Source organism: Pelecanus crispus, chromosome 6 (assembly GCF_030463565.1).
Source record: "Pelecanus crispus isolate bPelCri1 chromosome 6, bPelCri1.pri, whole genome shotgun sequence".
NCBI lineage: Eukaryota > Metazoa > Chordata > Aves > Pelecaniformes > Pelecanidae > Pelecanus > Pelecanus crispus.
This window is the reverse complement of record NC_134648.1, coordinates 345,294-362,913: the sequence shown is the minus strand read 5'-3', so window position 1 is coordinate 362,913 and position 17,620 is coordinate 345,294. Positions and strand designations below refer to the sequence as shown.

At 49.7% G+C, this 17,620-nt stretch overlaps 1 protein-coding gene across 1 annotated transcript; it reads left to right on the top strand.

Moving 5' to 3' along the window:
- The first annotated feature begins 196 nt into the window (after positions 1-196).
- LOC104031606 (inner centromere protein-like) lies at positions 197-17,535 on the top strand. The gene is made up of 19 exons (XM_075712193.1): positions 197-333; positions 686-799; positions 3,460-4,163; positions 5,313-5,364; positions 6,041-6,074; positions 7,283-7,382; positions 8,113-8,203; positions 9,313-9,448; positions 9,525-9,659; positions 10,208-10,219; positions 10,832-10,941; positions 11,318-11,429; positions 12,707-12,814; positions 13,163-13,293; positions 13,510-13,588; positions 14,520-14,633; positions 14,875-14,967; positions 16,615-16,771; positions 17,330-17,535. The coding sequence occupies exons 1-19, from the start codon at positions 197-199 to the stop codon at positions 17,533-17,535; spliced, it is 2,625 nt and encodes an 874-aa protein (XP_075568308.1).
- Positions 17,536-17,620: the final 85 nt, after the last annotated feature.

Here is a 17,620-nt window from a genome sequence, read left to right as displayed (position 1 = left end):
GGGGAGGCGGGCAGAGCGGCCTGCGGCTCCTTCGGGGCCTGAGCTCGGGCTTGTGCCTGCCTAGGGTGCGGTGTCGAGGCCCGGCCTGCCCTCACGCCCCGCCCTGAGGCACGAAGCCCACCGGGCGCCTCACACCGTGGGGTGTCCCCGGCTGCCAGCGAGCCTTGGCTTCTCCCCCTGTGTTTCAGGCAGGGCTATGGCAGGGGCTGACGGCCCCACGCAGCTGCTGGAGGTGTGCGGGCAGAGGCTCTCCCGGTTTCTCCATGATGCTGAGCACAAGCACTTGGCCTGGCTGCGGGAGGTGGAGGAGCAGGGCATGAGGATGCTGGATAGGTAGGGGCCGCCCTCAAGGGGAGCTCCCTGTCCCCTGGGGAGCTGGCAGCTCTCAAACAGCTCCCAGCCCTTGTGAGCACGAGGCCGCGTGTGCTCCTGGCTGCTGGTGGGCCAGCCCTGGCGCGAGGCCCGCTGGGCTTCACAGCCAGGTGATACGGATGTAATGTGGCTGTGCATTCAGCAGCTGGGCTTGGGCCTTGGTGCCAGGTGGCTGGTGCATTTCACTCGCTTGTTTCTCACCTGACACTCATTCTTCTCAATGAGTGACCCTTATTTTATGGATAGGTTGTGGATAGCGTTGTTTTGGGCAGTGGAGGGAAGCAATCTCTTGTCTTCTGTGTTTGCTCAACAGCAACTTTGGGGCTGAACCTCAGTTAATGCCCAAAACACCATCACAGAGGAGGCGTCCCAAGAAAAGGCAGTCTTCCTGCCTGAAAGATGAAAATAAGGAGCCTAACAGGAGGAGGTAGGTGAGTCGGTTCGCTCTGGCTCTGCTGCACAGCGTTTAAGAGCGAAATGAAATAGTAACTGTTTACATGTGCACAAGAACATAAAATAGCCACTTTAATCCCTGAGTTGGCAAATACATTTAAAAGGGCATGTCAAGATCAATCAACATTTTGATTCTTGTGGCAGTTTGGGATGGAGTTGGCTGGTTTCCTTCACTTTTGTTTTTTCTTTTTTCTGGTTAGAAACAAAGAATAATAAATACTCCATTTTCTTGTCTGTTTGGATTTGGGTTTTTTCATTTGATTTTCTTTCAGCGCAATTTTTGACCTGAGGTTGCTACTGGTGTTCACTCCCTAAACCTTTGTGCTGCTGCCTGAGAGAACCTGAGAATGGAACTTGCTACCAGGGACGTGCAGAAACGGCACATCCGTGGCCATTGTTTGAACTGGCAGGCAGAAAGGCGCAAAGGGATTAGCAGTGAAACTGAAGTGGAAATTCCAAGTGATTTGCTTAGAGCCAACTGTACTTAAGGTTTTTAAAACTAGTCCTAAGTAGATGACAGTTGCCTGCAAACAGATGCCAAGGCAGGATGGTGTGGGGCGTGATTTAATTGCATGTGTAGTCAGGGATGGCTGTGATGCTAATTAACTTCCTTGATGCCACTGTTTCACAGTAGCTCTCTGTGTATCTGCTCTCCTCTTGCGGTCAGTGGCAAGGCAGTTCAGGTAACCCTCCCTTCAGAGAAGCGTATGCTGTGAGCTGAGGGCAGGCACGCTGGCAGTTGCTGTAGTGTGACCCAAGCCTTGTCCCTGGGCATGCAGTAGCAAACTGTTTATGTGTTAAGGCACTTAAATTTTGATAACCACAGTGAAAAACCCACAGAAGTTGGACAGGAAGAGTTAGAACTAAAAGACTGTCAGAAACCAGACATGGAGGATGGAGAGAACAGCAAGAATAGTAAGGAAGCGTGGGAAGTTCATGCGTGTGTGTGGTGAAGGAGGGCAGGAGAAGAAAATGTTGCAGATCTAAACGGGGAGAGCTCCTAAGACACACTGTTAGTTTTCAGGTAGCAGCTGGATCGCCTCCCTGAAGAAGACAGGTCTTGCATGTATTTTTCCTCACTTAAACTTAGTTTTAAGAAAGATCTGCTGATGCATCAAAATGCCTGGGCAACAGGAAGTTCATGCTGTGGTTCAGCAAGTTGTGCTCCATCCTGCAGGGTCAGGCCATTGTTGTTTTCCTTGCTCTGTTTTTCGCAGTATGTATTTTAAAACCTGTTTCTTAGCATATTGTTAGTTACACACTTCCCAATTAGTAGTCGTCTTTGCTAATTCCAGCAAAAAGTCCCTCTTCTTGCTAGAGGTTGGAATGAGAAATTAAGAGAATGAGGCTGGAAGGAGGGCAGGGGGAATCAACTTGGATACTGGCAGTAGGACAAGTCACTGCTTGCTGGTGGTCTTGCACCAGGGGCTGTAAAACCTTTTTCTTACACCGCAGTGGGTTTTCTTAGCTGCCTTTTCTAGCTCTTGTGCACTTCCACATTAGCTCTCCATTTTGTCTTTGTCTCCAGTCTCCACCCTTTACCTGGTACCTCTGGGTCACTTTGGCTGCCTTTCTCTGGACAATCAAAGTTGTCCTTTGGTTTTGGATTCGTCCACCTGATCTCCTTGATTTACTGATCAAGTGTGTGGCTCCATCCTCTCGTGGCAAGTTACCTAATTGAGCAAAGAGGATTTCACTGCCCAAGTTCCCCAAGCCTCTATGTAGTCGGTCAGGTTTAACTGAAGCAATAGAGCTGGAGACAGTTACTGTACCTGATAATTTTTTACTTCAGTAACAGTAATTCAAAGAATTCGGGAGTCCTGATTGTACAGGTATTTTCTTGTTTCCTTCCTCAGGATTACGCTGTCAGGTACCACATGTATGGCAGCATTGCTGTGTTTCCCAGCCTGTTCACAAACTCTGCGTTTAGAGCCATGGATGTTTTCTCAGTGCTTGGGATGTGTTTTATCCTGAGCAGCCTGCCAGAGAGCAGCAGAGCCTTCTGTTTCTAGCTGGGATCTTGTGGATCTCTACAGGGGAGACTTCCACACAAAGTTGATCATGGGAGACTGCGGTATCTTCGATCCAAGATCCCTCCCTGTGTGGGTGTCTGTACTTTGCTCGAGGCAAAGACAGTGGAGTTGGTTGTACCAGTGTGACTTTACTGTCCCCTGGTGTCAGCTCTGCCTGGGGCTGCGGGTTGCTGTCTGCAAAGAGCAATGAGTGTCCTGGTACCTCAGCTGCTGCAGTTTATCCATATACAACCTTTATTTGTGAGTCAACCCTGCCTGCCAGGCTGATAGCTGGGATGGCTGCAGCGAGGGTATGTGCCCTGCATTACTGCCTATGGTATAAGTAGTAACGTCGAGCAAAAAAAACCCATCTTGCAGGCAGCAGAGAGCAGTAAGCAGCAATTTCTAAATTGTTCCAGCTAAATCTGCCAGAGCGCGTCTGTGAGCTCTCAAGGTTCAGTTCCTACATTTCACCAGTGACAAGAGATGGGTTGCAAGGGCGAATGGTGGAGGGAAGAAGCCTGCAGGTTCACTCCAAAACTTGTCTGCTTTTTTCTCTAAAAATCATTTGGGAGCGGGAGACTTTTCTTCCTCACTTCATTTGCGATTGTTTTTATTTAAGGTTGTCCAGAAGGAGAAGCAGCATCAAGCCAGTGTCTTCCAAGCCAAGTTCCCAAAGGCGCCACAGCAAAGAGCAACCCCAGAACCCCGGCAGTCACGGGGACGAGGTGCCAATGCCTGACTGTGCGGTGAGGTCTCAGGCCAGTCTTAAAACCCAGCTCCCAGCACTGACTGGGAAACGGCTGGCGGATGCAGGAGGTCCCATGGCAAAGGCAGGTTGTCAGGACTGCCCTCAGGGTGCAGATGGCAGCGATGCAGCCTGTCAGGCTGTTACGGGGGAGCAGTTGCCCAAGGGGGGTGCAGCCGCTGAGCTGCAGGATGTGTCTTCTGTCACTGAGATCCCTGCTGGCCAGACAGCAAGGGAGGGGGAGGAGGCCCCCAAAAGAAGAGCGAGTACCTCCACTCCCAAGGCTGCTAGAAATGGAGATCCTGCCATGCTCCAAGGAGATCGATCTCCTCAAGGCCTCGAAAAGGTGCTTTTCCAGGACTCCGACAGCAAAACGACTACAGTGAGATCCAAAACGCGCCGTTGCTCTGGACGCCAAAGCATTGCGGGTGGCCCCCACAAGAGCCGTAGGGCCTCGTTGGCAGAACAATATTCGCTGGCCAGCAAGAGAGAGAGCATGATCCGGAGGTCTATCAGCAGGGCCATTTCGAAGAAGGCAGCGGCGCGAGAATCATCCTCTGCCTCCAGCAGAGTGAGCTGTAAGTTTCTTTCAGTTGTCGAGCGCATTCATTTGGCTAAATCAGCTTCTCGGCTTTGGCGTGGGGAGTAAGCAGCTGTGGAGCTGCTCATCCGTATTAACTCTCTCTGGCTCCTCTTAGTCTCCTTGTCGATAGCCCTTATGGCTTCCACTCGTTTGGGGTGTAATCTTCAGGTCCTCATCTGCTGTTGGACCAAGTCTCAGGCTGTGTTTTGCCGCAGGAGGTGAAGGAAGTGTCTCTTGGGGGGGGTAGGCACAGGGATTGGGGGCTGGGTTGCATAGATTGTGGGTGGGCAAAAACAACAAGGGTGAAAGGGAAAATGCGGTCTGGCTGGTTCTAGCCACGTGTGCGGTTTGGCTGATCAGGAGAGACTATAGCATTCCCTGGGGAGGGGCTTTAATTTCAGCATCTTCTGCCAACTCTCCAAAAAAATCTGTAGGAACTGAATGTCTCCATCCCTTGAAATTTGGCTGAAATTGGCAGAGGAACTTAAATGCTTTTTGGGTGAAGGTAGAGTGGATGGACTGAGAACCAAATAGCACAGTCATCGGAGGAAATGAGATTCAGAAATCCAGGCTATTCCTGGTAGCGCTGAACTCCTCATATCCTCTGTTCCCACTACTCCTGGGAAGGTTTTGCTATTTGGACTTTCTAAAATCATTGCTTCTGAAGTCAGATTGGCTTCTAATAAAGCACTGAGGCCTTTGGTATTTAGTTTTGTCAGCTTTGAGTCACACTGTATCTAGGCATTTGTTATAACACTTTCAGCTAAGTGGTGTTATGGGGGGAATGAAATCAGCCTAAATCCACCAAATCTCTGCATAAAACCGTGTAGGGAGGCAGTAGCTGAAGTCAATTGACTGGGAAATGCTGTCTCTGACACAGGCAAGAGCATGTTTGTGCAGCTGGAGCAGTCTGCAGGCAGAGGAGCTGCTGCCTCAGTTCTCTGCCTTCCCAGCCTACACCAGTTTGTCAGTGACACTTGAGGGAGGTGGTAGTGCTGGTGTGGAAAGCTGAGATGAGCAATCGGTGTGTTCCCTGGGAGGAAAGCCTGCACAGAGACCTGAGCTCTACCACGCATGCATTGCTGCTCTTGGGAAGCCTCAGAATGAAATCCCCAAGCTAGCTTATGTTCTTCTTCTCCTCCAGGTCAAAGCTCCTTGGAGGTTTTTGTGGAGGAAGATGTGACCAGCAGCATGAGGTGAGGCTACCGTGTAAAGCAGGCAGGAAGAAACCACAGAAAAACCTGCAAGGAATCTATATGGGTTGCTTCCATATTACAGATAGAGGACTGGTTTTGTAAGGGGCTGTTTAGGTGATGCTGTCACCTGGGGCTGGTTGATATTTCAAAGTTTGGGCTGTTCAGGCACAGCCCTTTCTTTTCAGAGGTCTGTTCAGAGCACGGTGGGGCTAACCGCTGTGTTAGTGTGGGGTCCAGCCTATGCCTTAAGGCCTGAGAGGCTGCCAGCAGCTGTTCTGCCTGGTGTTGGCTGGCATTATATGAATTATGTCTTGGGATTCCTGGCTGTAACCAGCCTCCAAATGCCTGATGGTGCTGGAGGTCAGCCAGCTGTGGTCTGAACCTGAAAGGTGGACAGGTAAGACTCAGCCTAAGGCTCACGGAGCTTCCTTTTTACCTGCTGTGTGGAAGTTCTGCAGAAGGGGACCAAAGCTCATCAATGTGTTGTTCAGTAATGCAATGGCATGGTCCATCAGAAGAATTTACAGCTCCACCTCTGTGTGGCCTGGCTGAAACAGGCTTGTGCCTCTGGATGTACTTAAATTTATCTGCACTTTCCTTGGGGTCCTATAGGCTGGCTCACCTGTAACTCACCCTTCAGAGAGTTGAAATAATTAAAATAACTCTTCTTTTACAGACCTGGACTGGAACTGAATCCCCCAAGTGAAAAGGTAAGTTCTAAGGAACAACCTACAAACTATGTGTCTGGACATCTTCTTGCCCGAGTTGATATCTTTTGCTGAGCATTGCCACTGGAAGCAGGGAATGTGGCCAGGGGATCATTCTGTCACGTCCCTTCAAGCTCGGCGAAGGCGCTGCTGAGTTGGGCAGTGCTGCCCTTCTAATGCTTAGGCAGCTAGTTAAGCTGGTTGGCTCTCTGGCTCCTGGTGGGCAGAGACATTTTGTGCCTTGATGAGGCCTCTTCAAGATGGAGTTTTTGGAGGTCCTTGGCCAGCTTCCCAGGAGTCAGCAAGCTTTTGCCTGTCAGCTGGGCATGGTAATTGACTGTGTGTATTCTTAGCCTGTCTCTGTCGCATGGCTGGTTTGAGCTACAAAAATCGGGAGGACGGTTCAAGTTAATGTGCCTTCCTTGGCCGCTGAGGCTACATACGCAACAAGCTAGCGTAAGCCTGCAGTGCGAGCAGGACAAAGAAACCCATCCCCTCCTTTGAGCTGGGAAAAACTTCTTGTGTGGTTGTGCTGTGAACCAGCTGAGAGGAAAACTAGCCCAGCAGAGAGAGGAGTGGGCTCTGCTCCAGAACAGCTCCCTGGTGCTGTTGGGAAGCACTGGTGGCAGTGGGAATGGGCAGGTGGCTCTGCTCCGGATCGTGGTGGTGGCAGCAGCTGGTGGTAGCTTAACAGGTAGCAGAAAGCATGGCCTGTGTGCAGGCAGCCTCATAACACGCTAGGATGCTGTGCTGCAGTGACTTTTTTGCTTGTCCTGTGAATATACTGTAATGGTACTTAAAGTGCTTAACGATCTTGTAACCTGAGACACTTTACAGGGACTTGCCTGTCTTTCAGGACTGGAATATCTGTAGTTTGAAAATTTATGTCTCCAAGGTGTGTAGAAGCTGCCTGTCATTCTCGAGGCACTTTGGCTTTGCAGTCCAGGTTCAGTAAAGCTCCTGCTCTGGTTGAGAAGTGCTGGGCAGCTGTCCTTACTGCAGAGGCTGGTGTTTCATGAGCAGAACCCCTGTTACTGAAATGAACCGGTTGGCGTCCATGCAGCTCAGCTCTAGTTGAGAGAGAAGCAGACCCTAGCCTAGCAGCTGGATCGCAGTTGGAAGTGACTGGCTTTTTCAGGGCAGCAGGTCCGTGGTAGCCTTGTTCTTTGGAGCAGCTGTGCTAAGAGAATGCTTGTTTCCTTTTCCTGCAGACTCCTGAAGACGTCCTCATTTCAAGCAAAAGTATACAAGCTGCCAGCCCTCCTGCACAGCACTTAGCTCCTCCTCAGCAGCAGGCAGGGAACAATGAAGGTAACTTCGAGTTGGCCTTGCTTTTCTTGCATGAAGCCGCAAAGACACACAGACCAGGGAGTCAACATGAGGGTCTGTGGAAAATCTGGGACTTGTGTTAAAACAAAACCACCTCTGACCAGTCACGGTCACTTTTCAGTTAAACTCTTGATCTCCTGAAGAGGTGAGACATGCAGTTAGATAAGCAATGACACCTTGTAAATGTGTCCAAGCCTTGAGACAAATGCTGTGCTGTCCAATCTGCGTAATGAGTAAGTGGGGACACTTTGAAAGGAGGTTGCTCTCAGACCTGGAATCTTCCACATAGTGTAATGCTCTGTTAAAGCACCTTGACATCCCTTTCCTCTGGGTTTACCTTATGTGAGGATTTAGAGGTCCTGTTTGTTTACTGTGCCTCAAAGCAAGGGGAGGGAGAGGTTCAGGCTTTTTGTTTATCCCCTGTGGGAACTGTAGGATCTGATCACTCCAGCTACAGCTGCTTGAGGGAAGAGTAGCTGGAGGCCTTTTGGTGAGGCAGGTTGTGCCTGCTCAAAGGGTCTGTACAGGATGTGTACTGCAGCACGCTTCACCATGTATATATACAACACTGATATTCCAGGTAGCCATTCAGGCTTCTGGTTTCTCAGCTTGGTTACATGCTACAGGGCTCTGAGCACATGAGAGCCGGAGACGAGAATCGGGGCCCTGCAGGGTGCCTTGCACATGGTGCTAACTGCAGGTTTCTTCACAGGAGGCTGTGCAAATCCAAACGGCGAATGCCAGAACAAGAACCAGGAACAACCCCACTGTGCCAAGTCCCAGGAGAATCCCTCACGCATCTGGTATGAGACATTTGCAAGGAGGGGGAATGAGCCAGTTGTCTGGAAGGACTTGGGTCTGGCCTTTTACGTAATTTGTTTTAAAAAGCTTTGGGTGTTTGTTTCCCTTCCTTCCCCCTGCTCCTCCCTATGTAGTTTTGAAATCTTCTTTGGCCAAATCTTGTCTCCTGGGAGTTCCTTGTGGCTTCTTGAGCTTTATTTGGGTCTGAGACCCAGGTCTGGCTTGGGAAGCAGACACATGAGTTCATGCACAAACCAGCAAAGGTGACTAACATAGCATGGTTAACTCACAGCCTAGATGTGACTGAGTGGTTCATAAAGGGGTGGGTCCGGGAGTAGTTTCAGAAGGTAATGCGAGTAGGTGACTGACCTATTTATTTTTATCTTGTGCAAGTGTCTGGAATACCTGAGTTGTTTCCTCACAACTTGTATTACTGGTGTTTCACGTGAGATTTCACCTGCTTTTAGCTTTGCCCTCAGTCTCCTGTCCTGGTTTTGCTGGGGTGAATTTGCTCTGGGTAGTGGATGGGAGGGGGAATAACAGCAACCTCTGTTCTCACATGGATGCTTAGCACTGTGTGATGGGTCAGGATCTGCAGCCTTCCTCAGGGCTGCTGCTGGATTGGGCCCTGATTGTGCAGTGAAGCAGTCCCCCCTGTTTTTCCCTGGAATTAAGGGATGCAAGTGAAGTAATTTCTGACACAGGTAAATCTGAGTGTCCAAAGCATTTATAAAGCATGTGAAACCCTGCCAGTGAGGTGAGCTGGGCTGGGTAGCCACAAACACACAGGGGTTGTGTCTATCTTGTGCTGTTAATACCGGATATAGCAAAGACTTCTTGCTTGCTGGGACTCAGAGTGGAGAATGAGAGTGATGTTGTATGTTACTGCTCTGGAACCTGGGTGTTCCCCTACCAAGTTGTCGTGTACCTTTCCTGTCCTCATTTGTGACTGGATGGTGGGCCAGCCACAGACCCGACTGAGTTTCTAGGAGTCCCGTGTCCTCTGGTGGCAGCAAGCAGGCAGAGGGAAGTGTGTAACAGCGAGTAAATGCTTCTGGCCAGATTGGGGAGTGTGATGGTCACCTAATGTGCCTCCTCTTAATGCCATCAGGACGAGAAACTATAAGCGAGCAATGGGTGCTATATGGAATGGGCAGCAGCCAGGGGGTCATACCCTTTCCCTTTTGGATGACAAGTACAAGAATTCACCAAACCAGACTCCACCTTCTTCCTCTCCAGCTAGCAAGGTGAGTGGGTGCCATGGCCCTTCTTTGCCTCCCTGTCCCTGGCAGGTGCTGACTTCCCTCCATCTTCTCCTGTTAGGTTGTTAGACCATTGAAAAACTTCCTGCAGGCTGTGCAGCGAAACCAGCTGCTCGTGAGCCCGGGGCCCACGGGACATGGGGGTGTTATAAAGAACTTCATCAGACGCAATACTCCCACCCGACCTGATCTTAAGGTGCGTCAGAGTCCCACCTTCCCTCGCAGGGCTGGAGGAGGGGATCAAGTTTGGGGGAGCGGCAGGAGGGACTGCTTGCTTAGAAAAGAATAAACATATTCCTTGTTCTGTCTGCTGCTATGGATCGGTGCAGGTCCTCACAGCAAACTGGCCTCACAATTCTACTTCAGCTTCCCCAGGGTGGGAAGCTGTTTGGTGTTGCCTTGCATAGTCTGTCCACACACACTGTTATTGGCTGGGGGTCTTTAGCACCAATCCTCAAACCTTCCTCATATGTAGAGAAATCTCAGTTGCTCTGTCTATAGTCAGCAGAAACTTTTTATATTCTGGGACTGTTAAAACATGGGAAAGTGGGAAGCTTTTCTCTTTGCAAGGATCTGCCCCTGTGTCTCGCACGGGGCTGAAAGACACAGGCAGTGTGGGGCCAGGCAGTGGGTTCCCACTGGTAAGGAATTGCAGCTAAGGATGGGGTTGGTGTGCTATGAAGGGGGGGTTCTACTGTTACTTCCAAACCCTTAATCATCTTTTTTTATGTCTCTTTTCTACAGGGAGACTTTGTTGTAAGTAATGACACCCCTAACTGTGGGGGCTGGAAGATTATAACGGCTGTGCTTCTTGCCTCATGGGCACTGACAGCTCTTTTCCCTCACACTGGCATCCACGCAGCTCTCTGTCCAAATAAGTAAACTGGCCACACCAGTGGTGAGGTGGCAGGATCTCTTTGCAGGTGTGTTCTGCTGGGGCTGGGAACTCCTAGGAAACCTTTTGGCCTCTAAGCAAGACTACTCGCACTGTGCCCCTTCTCCCCCATTCTCCCAGCTGCTAGTGTTGGTAACACTGTCCCAGGCAAGGAGCATTTGCTGCAGGTGGTCACCTACAGCAGGAGTGTGCTGTTCCTTGCCTAAACGTATTTTGTACAGCTGGAGGACTGAGGTGTTTCCCTCCTATGCCTGTGATTCTTCTGCTCTTATTAGTTGAATAAGCACTGTTGCCAAACCTGCGTTGTTTCTTCCCTACTATTCACTTCCCATCCTGGTGTGTGGGTGAATATGACTCTGACAGTGACTTCTTTGTTTAGCAGGCTGCCTAGCCTCTAGCTGCCTGTGCATAAGCAGCCTGGGGGTAGAAACAGGCCCCAGCAATTGGTACAGTCTGAACTCATCTCCCTTCAGGAGAAGGAGCGGCAGAGACTGGAGAGCCTCAGGAGGAAGCAGGAGGCTGAGGAACAGAGGAGAAAGAAAGTGGAGGAGGAAAAGAGACGGCGGCAGGCAGAAATGAAGCAGTGAGTTGGGTCCCCTGCCTCCTGTTCCTTCCCTAGTTCAGCACAGAATTGCCTTGGAGGCCTTCCCTGCCAGGCAGACAGCACTGCTGCACCGTGCTTTGGGCCTCCCACTTAGAAGCAGCGTTTTGCAAGTGATGCTGCCTGGGCACCCTGAGCACTGCTGGTGGTGGCTCGCTGCAGTAAGAACTGCATTGGTGCAAAGCACCTGCTAATGTCCGAACTTAATCCAGAAGTGAGCTGAGGCTAAGCTCAGCCAAAGCAAGTTGAGCAAAATCACTGTTTTCCCCAATTACCATGGCAAGTCCCTGTTCCCCCATTGTCCTCTCTGCTAGAGCAGACAAAGCTAACAAGCCCTCCTTGCACACACACTGCCCAGGAAGCGGGAAGAGCGTCTGAGGAAGGCACTGCAGGCTCGGGAGCGGGTAGAACAAATGGAAGAAGAGAAGAAAAAGCGGATGGAGCAGAAGATTTTACAGACTGATGAGAAGGTAAGAAGGCTGACCAAGCTTTGGACCACTCAGTACAGTGACATTATTTCAGTGAGCTGTGAGCCCAAGAGGGTGCAAACAGGCCGCTGGCGTGATGCGTGCAAGCGCAGGATTGCTGCTGATGGTGACTAATCAGGTGGTGGGTAAATCTGCATCAGAGACACTGAAACTGTCTGTCTAACAAGAGGAGGCTTTTGTTCTCCATACCTTTGCAGTGGTTCTAAACATTCCTGTTCTGACATGCAGTGCTTATGGTGCTCTGCGTTCAAGGAATGTGGCAGCATCCCTTGACTGTCCTGTGAACAGGCCCTGCCTTACACAGCTTACAATGCACTCAGTGAGTTCCTCGCACAAAACATTACAGACAGCGAAGCCATGGTGCTTGCAGGGGGTTGCAGAAGCATGGTGGGAAAGAACAGCTACCAAACATGCAAGGGATGTTTATGACTCGTAGGCCAGGCTGTGTGTATATTTGTATCGTGTTTTGGTTTTTAAAGCCTTGTCTGACCCTCTTTTGAGGACAGGTAGAAGATAAAGAGCATGCTAGGATGGGCTGTTGATGGCTGCATGCAGACAGTGTCGCTGCTTTTGTACAATGTGCAGGTTCTGCAGGACTGAGGGGGGCTGTGCCTGACTGACCCAGAGCCCTAGCAGCCTTTGGGAGAAGGGTGGTTGCTCATTTTGGGGCGTGGACTAAAATGACCTTTGGAAAGGGTCGGCCTTAGAAAACAAAGGAATTGTGCTCCTTCCAGCCTTTCCCAAAACCTGAGCAGCCAAAAGTACACACAGCCCTGGCTAGTCTGCTGCTGTGGGCATGCTAGTGCTTTTACTGGGACAGACAGCTTGGGTGAAGGAACCGTGTCTCTGGGGCTCTCTCAGCTTTCACATCCCCAGTTCATATTGCAGTTCAGTTAGTCAGCAGCAGCACTGCAGGCAAAGCGGAAACCAGATGCCAGATCCCCTTGTTCTGCAGAGAATCACTTACAGGATGGAGGCGTGTATTTTGGGGTTGTGTAATGGTCCCTGTGCTCCTTTCTCCTATCACCCCAAGCGATGGGTGTCTCTTCACATGGCCTGCAGTCAGTGGTGGACTTGCTGCACGAGGTTGGTGCTAAATCCAATGCACGTGCCGCTTGCTGGGTGTTGGGTTCTCAGTCTCATTAGGCCCTGGAACATCACAGGCTTCAGCCTTCAGAAGCAGTCCCCACCCTCCGCGTGGACAAGGCTGTGAGGTGTGTCCTTGGGGGTGGCGTAGCAGACCCATGTGGCTTCCTCAGGTGCGCCTCTCACAAGTGCGGGAAGAGAAAACGGCAGAGGAGCGGAGCAAGAAAAAACTGTCGAAGAAGAATGGGGAAGCTGATGCATGGAAGCAGAAAGCGCTGAGGGTGGTAAGAGCACCTCTAGGTCCCTCCTGCTTGTAGGAGAGGAAAGCAATAGCAGGGGACCCGTGCACTGTTCTGACTGGTGGGACAGGGAAAGGTTACTACCTCTCCTGCTGCAGGGAATTCAGGGTCCGTGCTGCAAGATTTCTGTCTAGACAGTTGATGTTGGGTTTGAACACAAGGGTACCTGTGGGGACAGAAGGGAGAGACCGCCCAACTGGTAGGCAGGCCATGGAAGGTAAGAATGGGGTATAACAAGCACAGGTTGTCTCAAAGAATTCGCTTCATATCCTCCTATCTTTCAGCACTTGAGCTGGAGGGTTACAAGGGTTTTTTTTCTTTCTCCTTCAGGAGGAAGATGAATTTGAGCAGCAAGAACCACTGCAGAAAAGGAGAGAGGATGAAGTGAAAGAAAAAGGAAAGAAAGTCTTGGAACTGAAAAATCTTGTAGAGCAGCAACAGGTGGAACAAGTGAAGGAGAGGTATTAGCTTGTTTCTGTCCTGGAGGAGGGGACTTGGCAATAGGCATGGTGAAGCAGTAAATATAAATAGTATTGCTGAAATTGGGAGACTGGTGTGAGTGTCAGGCTGTCCCAGAGGTTTGGGGTACTGAAGCAAGAGGCTATACGAATGCTTGGGTTGGGGATGAGGTGGACATGCTTTCCTCTAACTAAACTATAGTGTTTTTTTTTCCCCAGGGATCACAAACAGCGAGGGAAAGAGAAGGCCCCCCAACCACAGCTGGAGTCAGCAGTGTTTTCTGAAAAAAACATAAAGGTGGGGAGTTGAAGTGGTCTTGGAACAACTTCTCTGTTGTAAATTAGTGAGGCGTAGGATACAGACTTATTTTGACATCAGACTTGTTTCCCTGCTGTTTAAGGTTTTAAGATTCGCTATTATATTATTTAGAGGACCCAATACAATAAAATCTATGACAAGCCAAACATGTTATTGTAAGGAGTTGGGGTTTGTGTGAGAATGAGCTAACTCTGTTGATAACGTTGGGGGTGACTGTTTTCTTGTTAACAGGTGAGCCTTCTCAGCCCCATCACAAGATGGATGACAGCCATACAATGGCACTTTGAAGAACACCTCTAAATGGCATTCACTGATACTTAAATGAATATGGAAATTAGTAAGAGGTTTATTTTTTTTCCCTACTACATTCACTCACTGTATTTGGAGGATGTGATCCCCATAACAAACTTCAGGTATCATACAGCTTCATGTAATGTCATTTGCATTTATACAAAGGTTGTTATGGCTTGAAGTCAAGGCTGGTTTTCCTCAAAATACCACAGTAACATTTTCTTTCCACTCTCTTTCTGCTCTTAACATTACTCTTTCTTCTGCCTTCTTCATTAGTAAGAAAAACAAACCCCCAAATGCTACTCCTCTTGAGGCTAAATTCCTCCTTATGTATTTGCTCTTGCTGCTCTTACTCACTAGGTCTGTGACATTGAAACTCCTATTTGTGCTATATAATTTTAATGAAGGTCTAAATTCTTCATATGTTGCCAGCAACTGGGCTGGAGTGAGCCACAGCAAAGCTCCTCTGGATGAGAAGTTGAATACAACTCAAAGTGCCTGCAGCTCTTGCCCTCCTGTTAGCTCTTCCCTACTGAGCAGTATGGGAGAGGGAACTCCTGGACAACCTGGTTTGGGCTGAAAAGAAGTTTAAGCAGTGAAAATTTTTTCTCTTTATGAGGAGGAAGAGAGCCTGAAAGTGTTGCACCAGCAGCCTGGGCAGGAGAAGAGAGCCAAGCAAGCAGAATCCATTGCTGTGGCTTCTAATACCTGGCTCAAAGCAGTAAAGGGGAGCGTGGGCTCTAGAGACCTTGTTGATCTGGATCTGAGGAAAGACAGGAGTCGCTTTATCTTTGAGTCTTGGCTTAGGGTTTTTTCTGCAGAAGACGACACACAGGGACTGAGGATTTTTTTTTTTTGCAAGGGACCCAGAAAATATGGCTGTGTTCGAGAGATAGTCTGGTTGTTTTTCTTGGTGAACATGAATGAAGAATGACTTAATTCTTCCATCTTAACAGGAGGAAGATGGTCTGCAGGAGCCCCAGCAGCAGCTGGGAGAGGAGGAAAAAATCATGCAACTAGAAGCATTGACTGCTGCCTCTGGCACATGGCTGAGCAAAACTGTGAAGGTGAGTCCTGGTTCCAGCAGAGCCCTCAAATAAAATGAGTCTGTGGTGTCTAATTGGCTCCTGTGGTTTGGAGCCAGCCTGCACATTTATTATCCATCAGTGATGGAGCAGGAAATTAAGTCCTCAAGTGTAGGCTGTTGGGGTTTTAAAGGCATCTGTGCAGAGGATGGGGATGTCTGTCGTCTTGGGTGCTTGGCCGAGAGCTCAGCACGGGGGGAACCTGAAGGAAAACCGAGTGTTTTATCTTGGAAAAGATGCTGAAAATAGCCACAGGATGGCAGCACATCATGAGGCGTCAGCCTGCGGCGCCTGGAGTGGCACAGTAGCAGCCCTGATGCCGGCCTGCCGGTGAAATCTGGTGGCTGGGTCTCCAGAAGCCTGTTTGAATGGGATCTGCTCAGACCCGGTAACTGCAGGGGTGGAGAAAAAGCTGTTCAAACAGACTCGAGTACTGCCTCTGCCGGTAAACTCTCTTGTCTTGGGGCTGACTGGCTCCTCTTCTTCCTGCTTGACTTCTCTACGCTGTGACTCACGTCAGAGCTCTAGAGAATGAAAAGCAGATCTGCCATGAAACGTGTGGAAGGGTTTGAGTGGTAGAGCCGTGCGTGCAAAAGCAGAGTGCTTAGACATATGTGGTATGTTCTACAAGAACATACGTGGTATGTTGTTCTACTCTTCTACAAGAAACAGGAGGGGAAAAGGGTTAAAAGTAGTTATCAAGTTGCTGAGCACGGTGACAGTTTTTGTATTTGTACAGATGTGTGTATACTTCTGCATTCCCTTAATGCAAAGAGCCCTGCGGAGTTAGGCTTACATTCCTGGTTTATTCTCTGGCCAGTACCCTTAGCTACTCCTGTACTACATACGACTGTCAGGTCTTCTACTCATCCCTCTTCCTCACTACAAAGCCAGGAGGTGTCTCCGAGCTTTGGCTTGTGCTGTTCTGACCTGCAGCTTCAATGTGAAGCGGAGCCCTGGCTTTTTCCTGGCCGGGTGTTGGCAGGCTCTCCCTGGCAGCTTGGAAGCCGCAGGGCAGGCCAGCGGCTGTTTCTGCGGTTTGCAGTCCCTGCTGCAGTACACAGACCCGTGCTACAGCTTGGCTATCGGGGGGCCGTGGTTTCAAAGCAAAGTTCAGTTAAAAAAAGCCAAAAGGATTTGAGCATTTCTGGGTTTTACTGAAAAACTCAACCCAAGTTACCTGTCAAGTAGGAATATTACAGATGTTCCAGGTAACGTATAGATCAAAGGCTTCCCATACACAGGTAGCTGACCCTTTTGGCTCTCCTGTCTTTTGAACTAGGGTTGAAAATGAACACAAATGATGCATCTGCTCTAGAAAGTCAGCTGTCAGCTCTTGTTTCTGACTACCTTCCCTTTACAGTGAAGTTCCTTGCCCAGCATGTGGCGTTGGGAACTCGCCTCTTAACTTATGGCTTACGCTCAGCATGAGGGTACTGTCTAGATGCCTTCACAGCATCTCGCTGTGGGATCTGAGCTGGGACCCTGGCGCAGTCTGTTCGTCTTGCAGGTGCCAGAGCTTTGAGATGCCTGCAACGGGGCTGGTAGTCAGCCTGCCCTGGCAAGGCAAGCTCTCCCGCCAGACTGGAAGGTCTGCTTCCTGCGCTAATCAATGCTCTCTGGTTTCAGAAATCTATCTCCACATCCTACTTGGGGCCCCCGAAGGGCCCAAAGGAGTCCAGATCCCCAAAGGTAAATGAAAATAACTACGGGATGGATCTGAACAGTGATGACTCCACAGATGATGAGAATGACCCTCGGAAGCCTGTCCCTGCCTGGGCTGACGGTAGGTGCCAAGTTTGGTTCAGCTTCCTTTAATTCCTTCCCTGGGAAGCTGGAGCTTTCCAGATTCACTTGGTGCAATCTCAGCTTCCCCAAAGTGCAGTCCGGGAGCATGTGAGACTTCAGCAGTGCTGGCAGCTGCTGGCTCCGAGTCGTGAGGGGGACTGGAGCTGCTTTCCTGCAAGTGCTGTTGTCTTGAAGTTAAACCAAAGACCTCTGTGCATGCGTTTGGATCCGAGGCTGTTAAAAGAATGGTGGGGGCTCACTGGTAATGAGGCAGCCCATCCTCCTGAGGGAAACCAAGGCGTGGTGGGTTTGCGATAAGTCTGGTGCGCTGAGTAACTTAAAACAAGCGCTGCTGGCAACCTGAAGATGGGTGTGGGGTTCAAAGCTTTGCAATGAGCAGGAAAGCTGTTCATCATGCTCACTGTACAGGTAATAGTTTTTCAGGTGTGCAAGAAGACTAACTGTCCTGCATGCTCTAAGGGAAAGGGCGCCTTAAGCAGAGCACTGAAAACTTATTTATAATGAGTCTGCTTCTCCGATACTGTTGTTTCCATAGGGTCTCAGCTTAATCAAGCCATTTTACACCAATACTATCACCCAGTGAATGTTGACCAACTCTTTGGGCTAATTCCAAGCCCGAAGCTGGAGGATATTTTTGGCAAGAGCAAGCCTCGATACTTCAAGCGCACGAGCTCAGCAGTTTGGCATTCCCCACCTGGGACCAAATCTACCTGTGGCCCATCTTGCAACTTCAAAAACTGAGAAAATGCAAAGGAATGTGTTTCATGACAGTATGGTGTATCAGTTTGTGTTTTCTTAGCAAGTAGTGTATTTACAATTTTAAGCC

Bases quoted from the DNA above. Each gene is read 5' to 3' on its own strand.
- LOC104031606 (XM_075712193.1), top strand. From the start codon at position 197: ATGGCAGGGGCTGACGGCCCCACGCAGCTGCTGGAGGTGTGCGGGCAG. The intron at 9,449-9,524 runs GTGAGTGGGTGC...TTCTCCTGTTAG, and splicing joins CTTCCTCTCCAGCTAGCAAG to GTTGTTAGACCATTGAAAAA. The intron at 10,942-11,317 runs GTGAGTTGGGTC...CACACTGCCCAG, and splicing joins CGGCAGGCAGAAATGAAGCA to GAAGCGGGAAGAGCGTCTGA.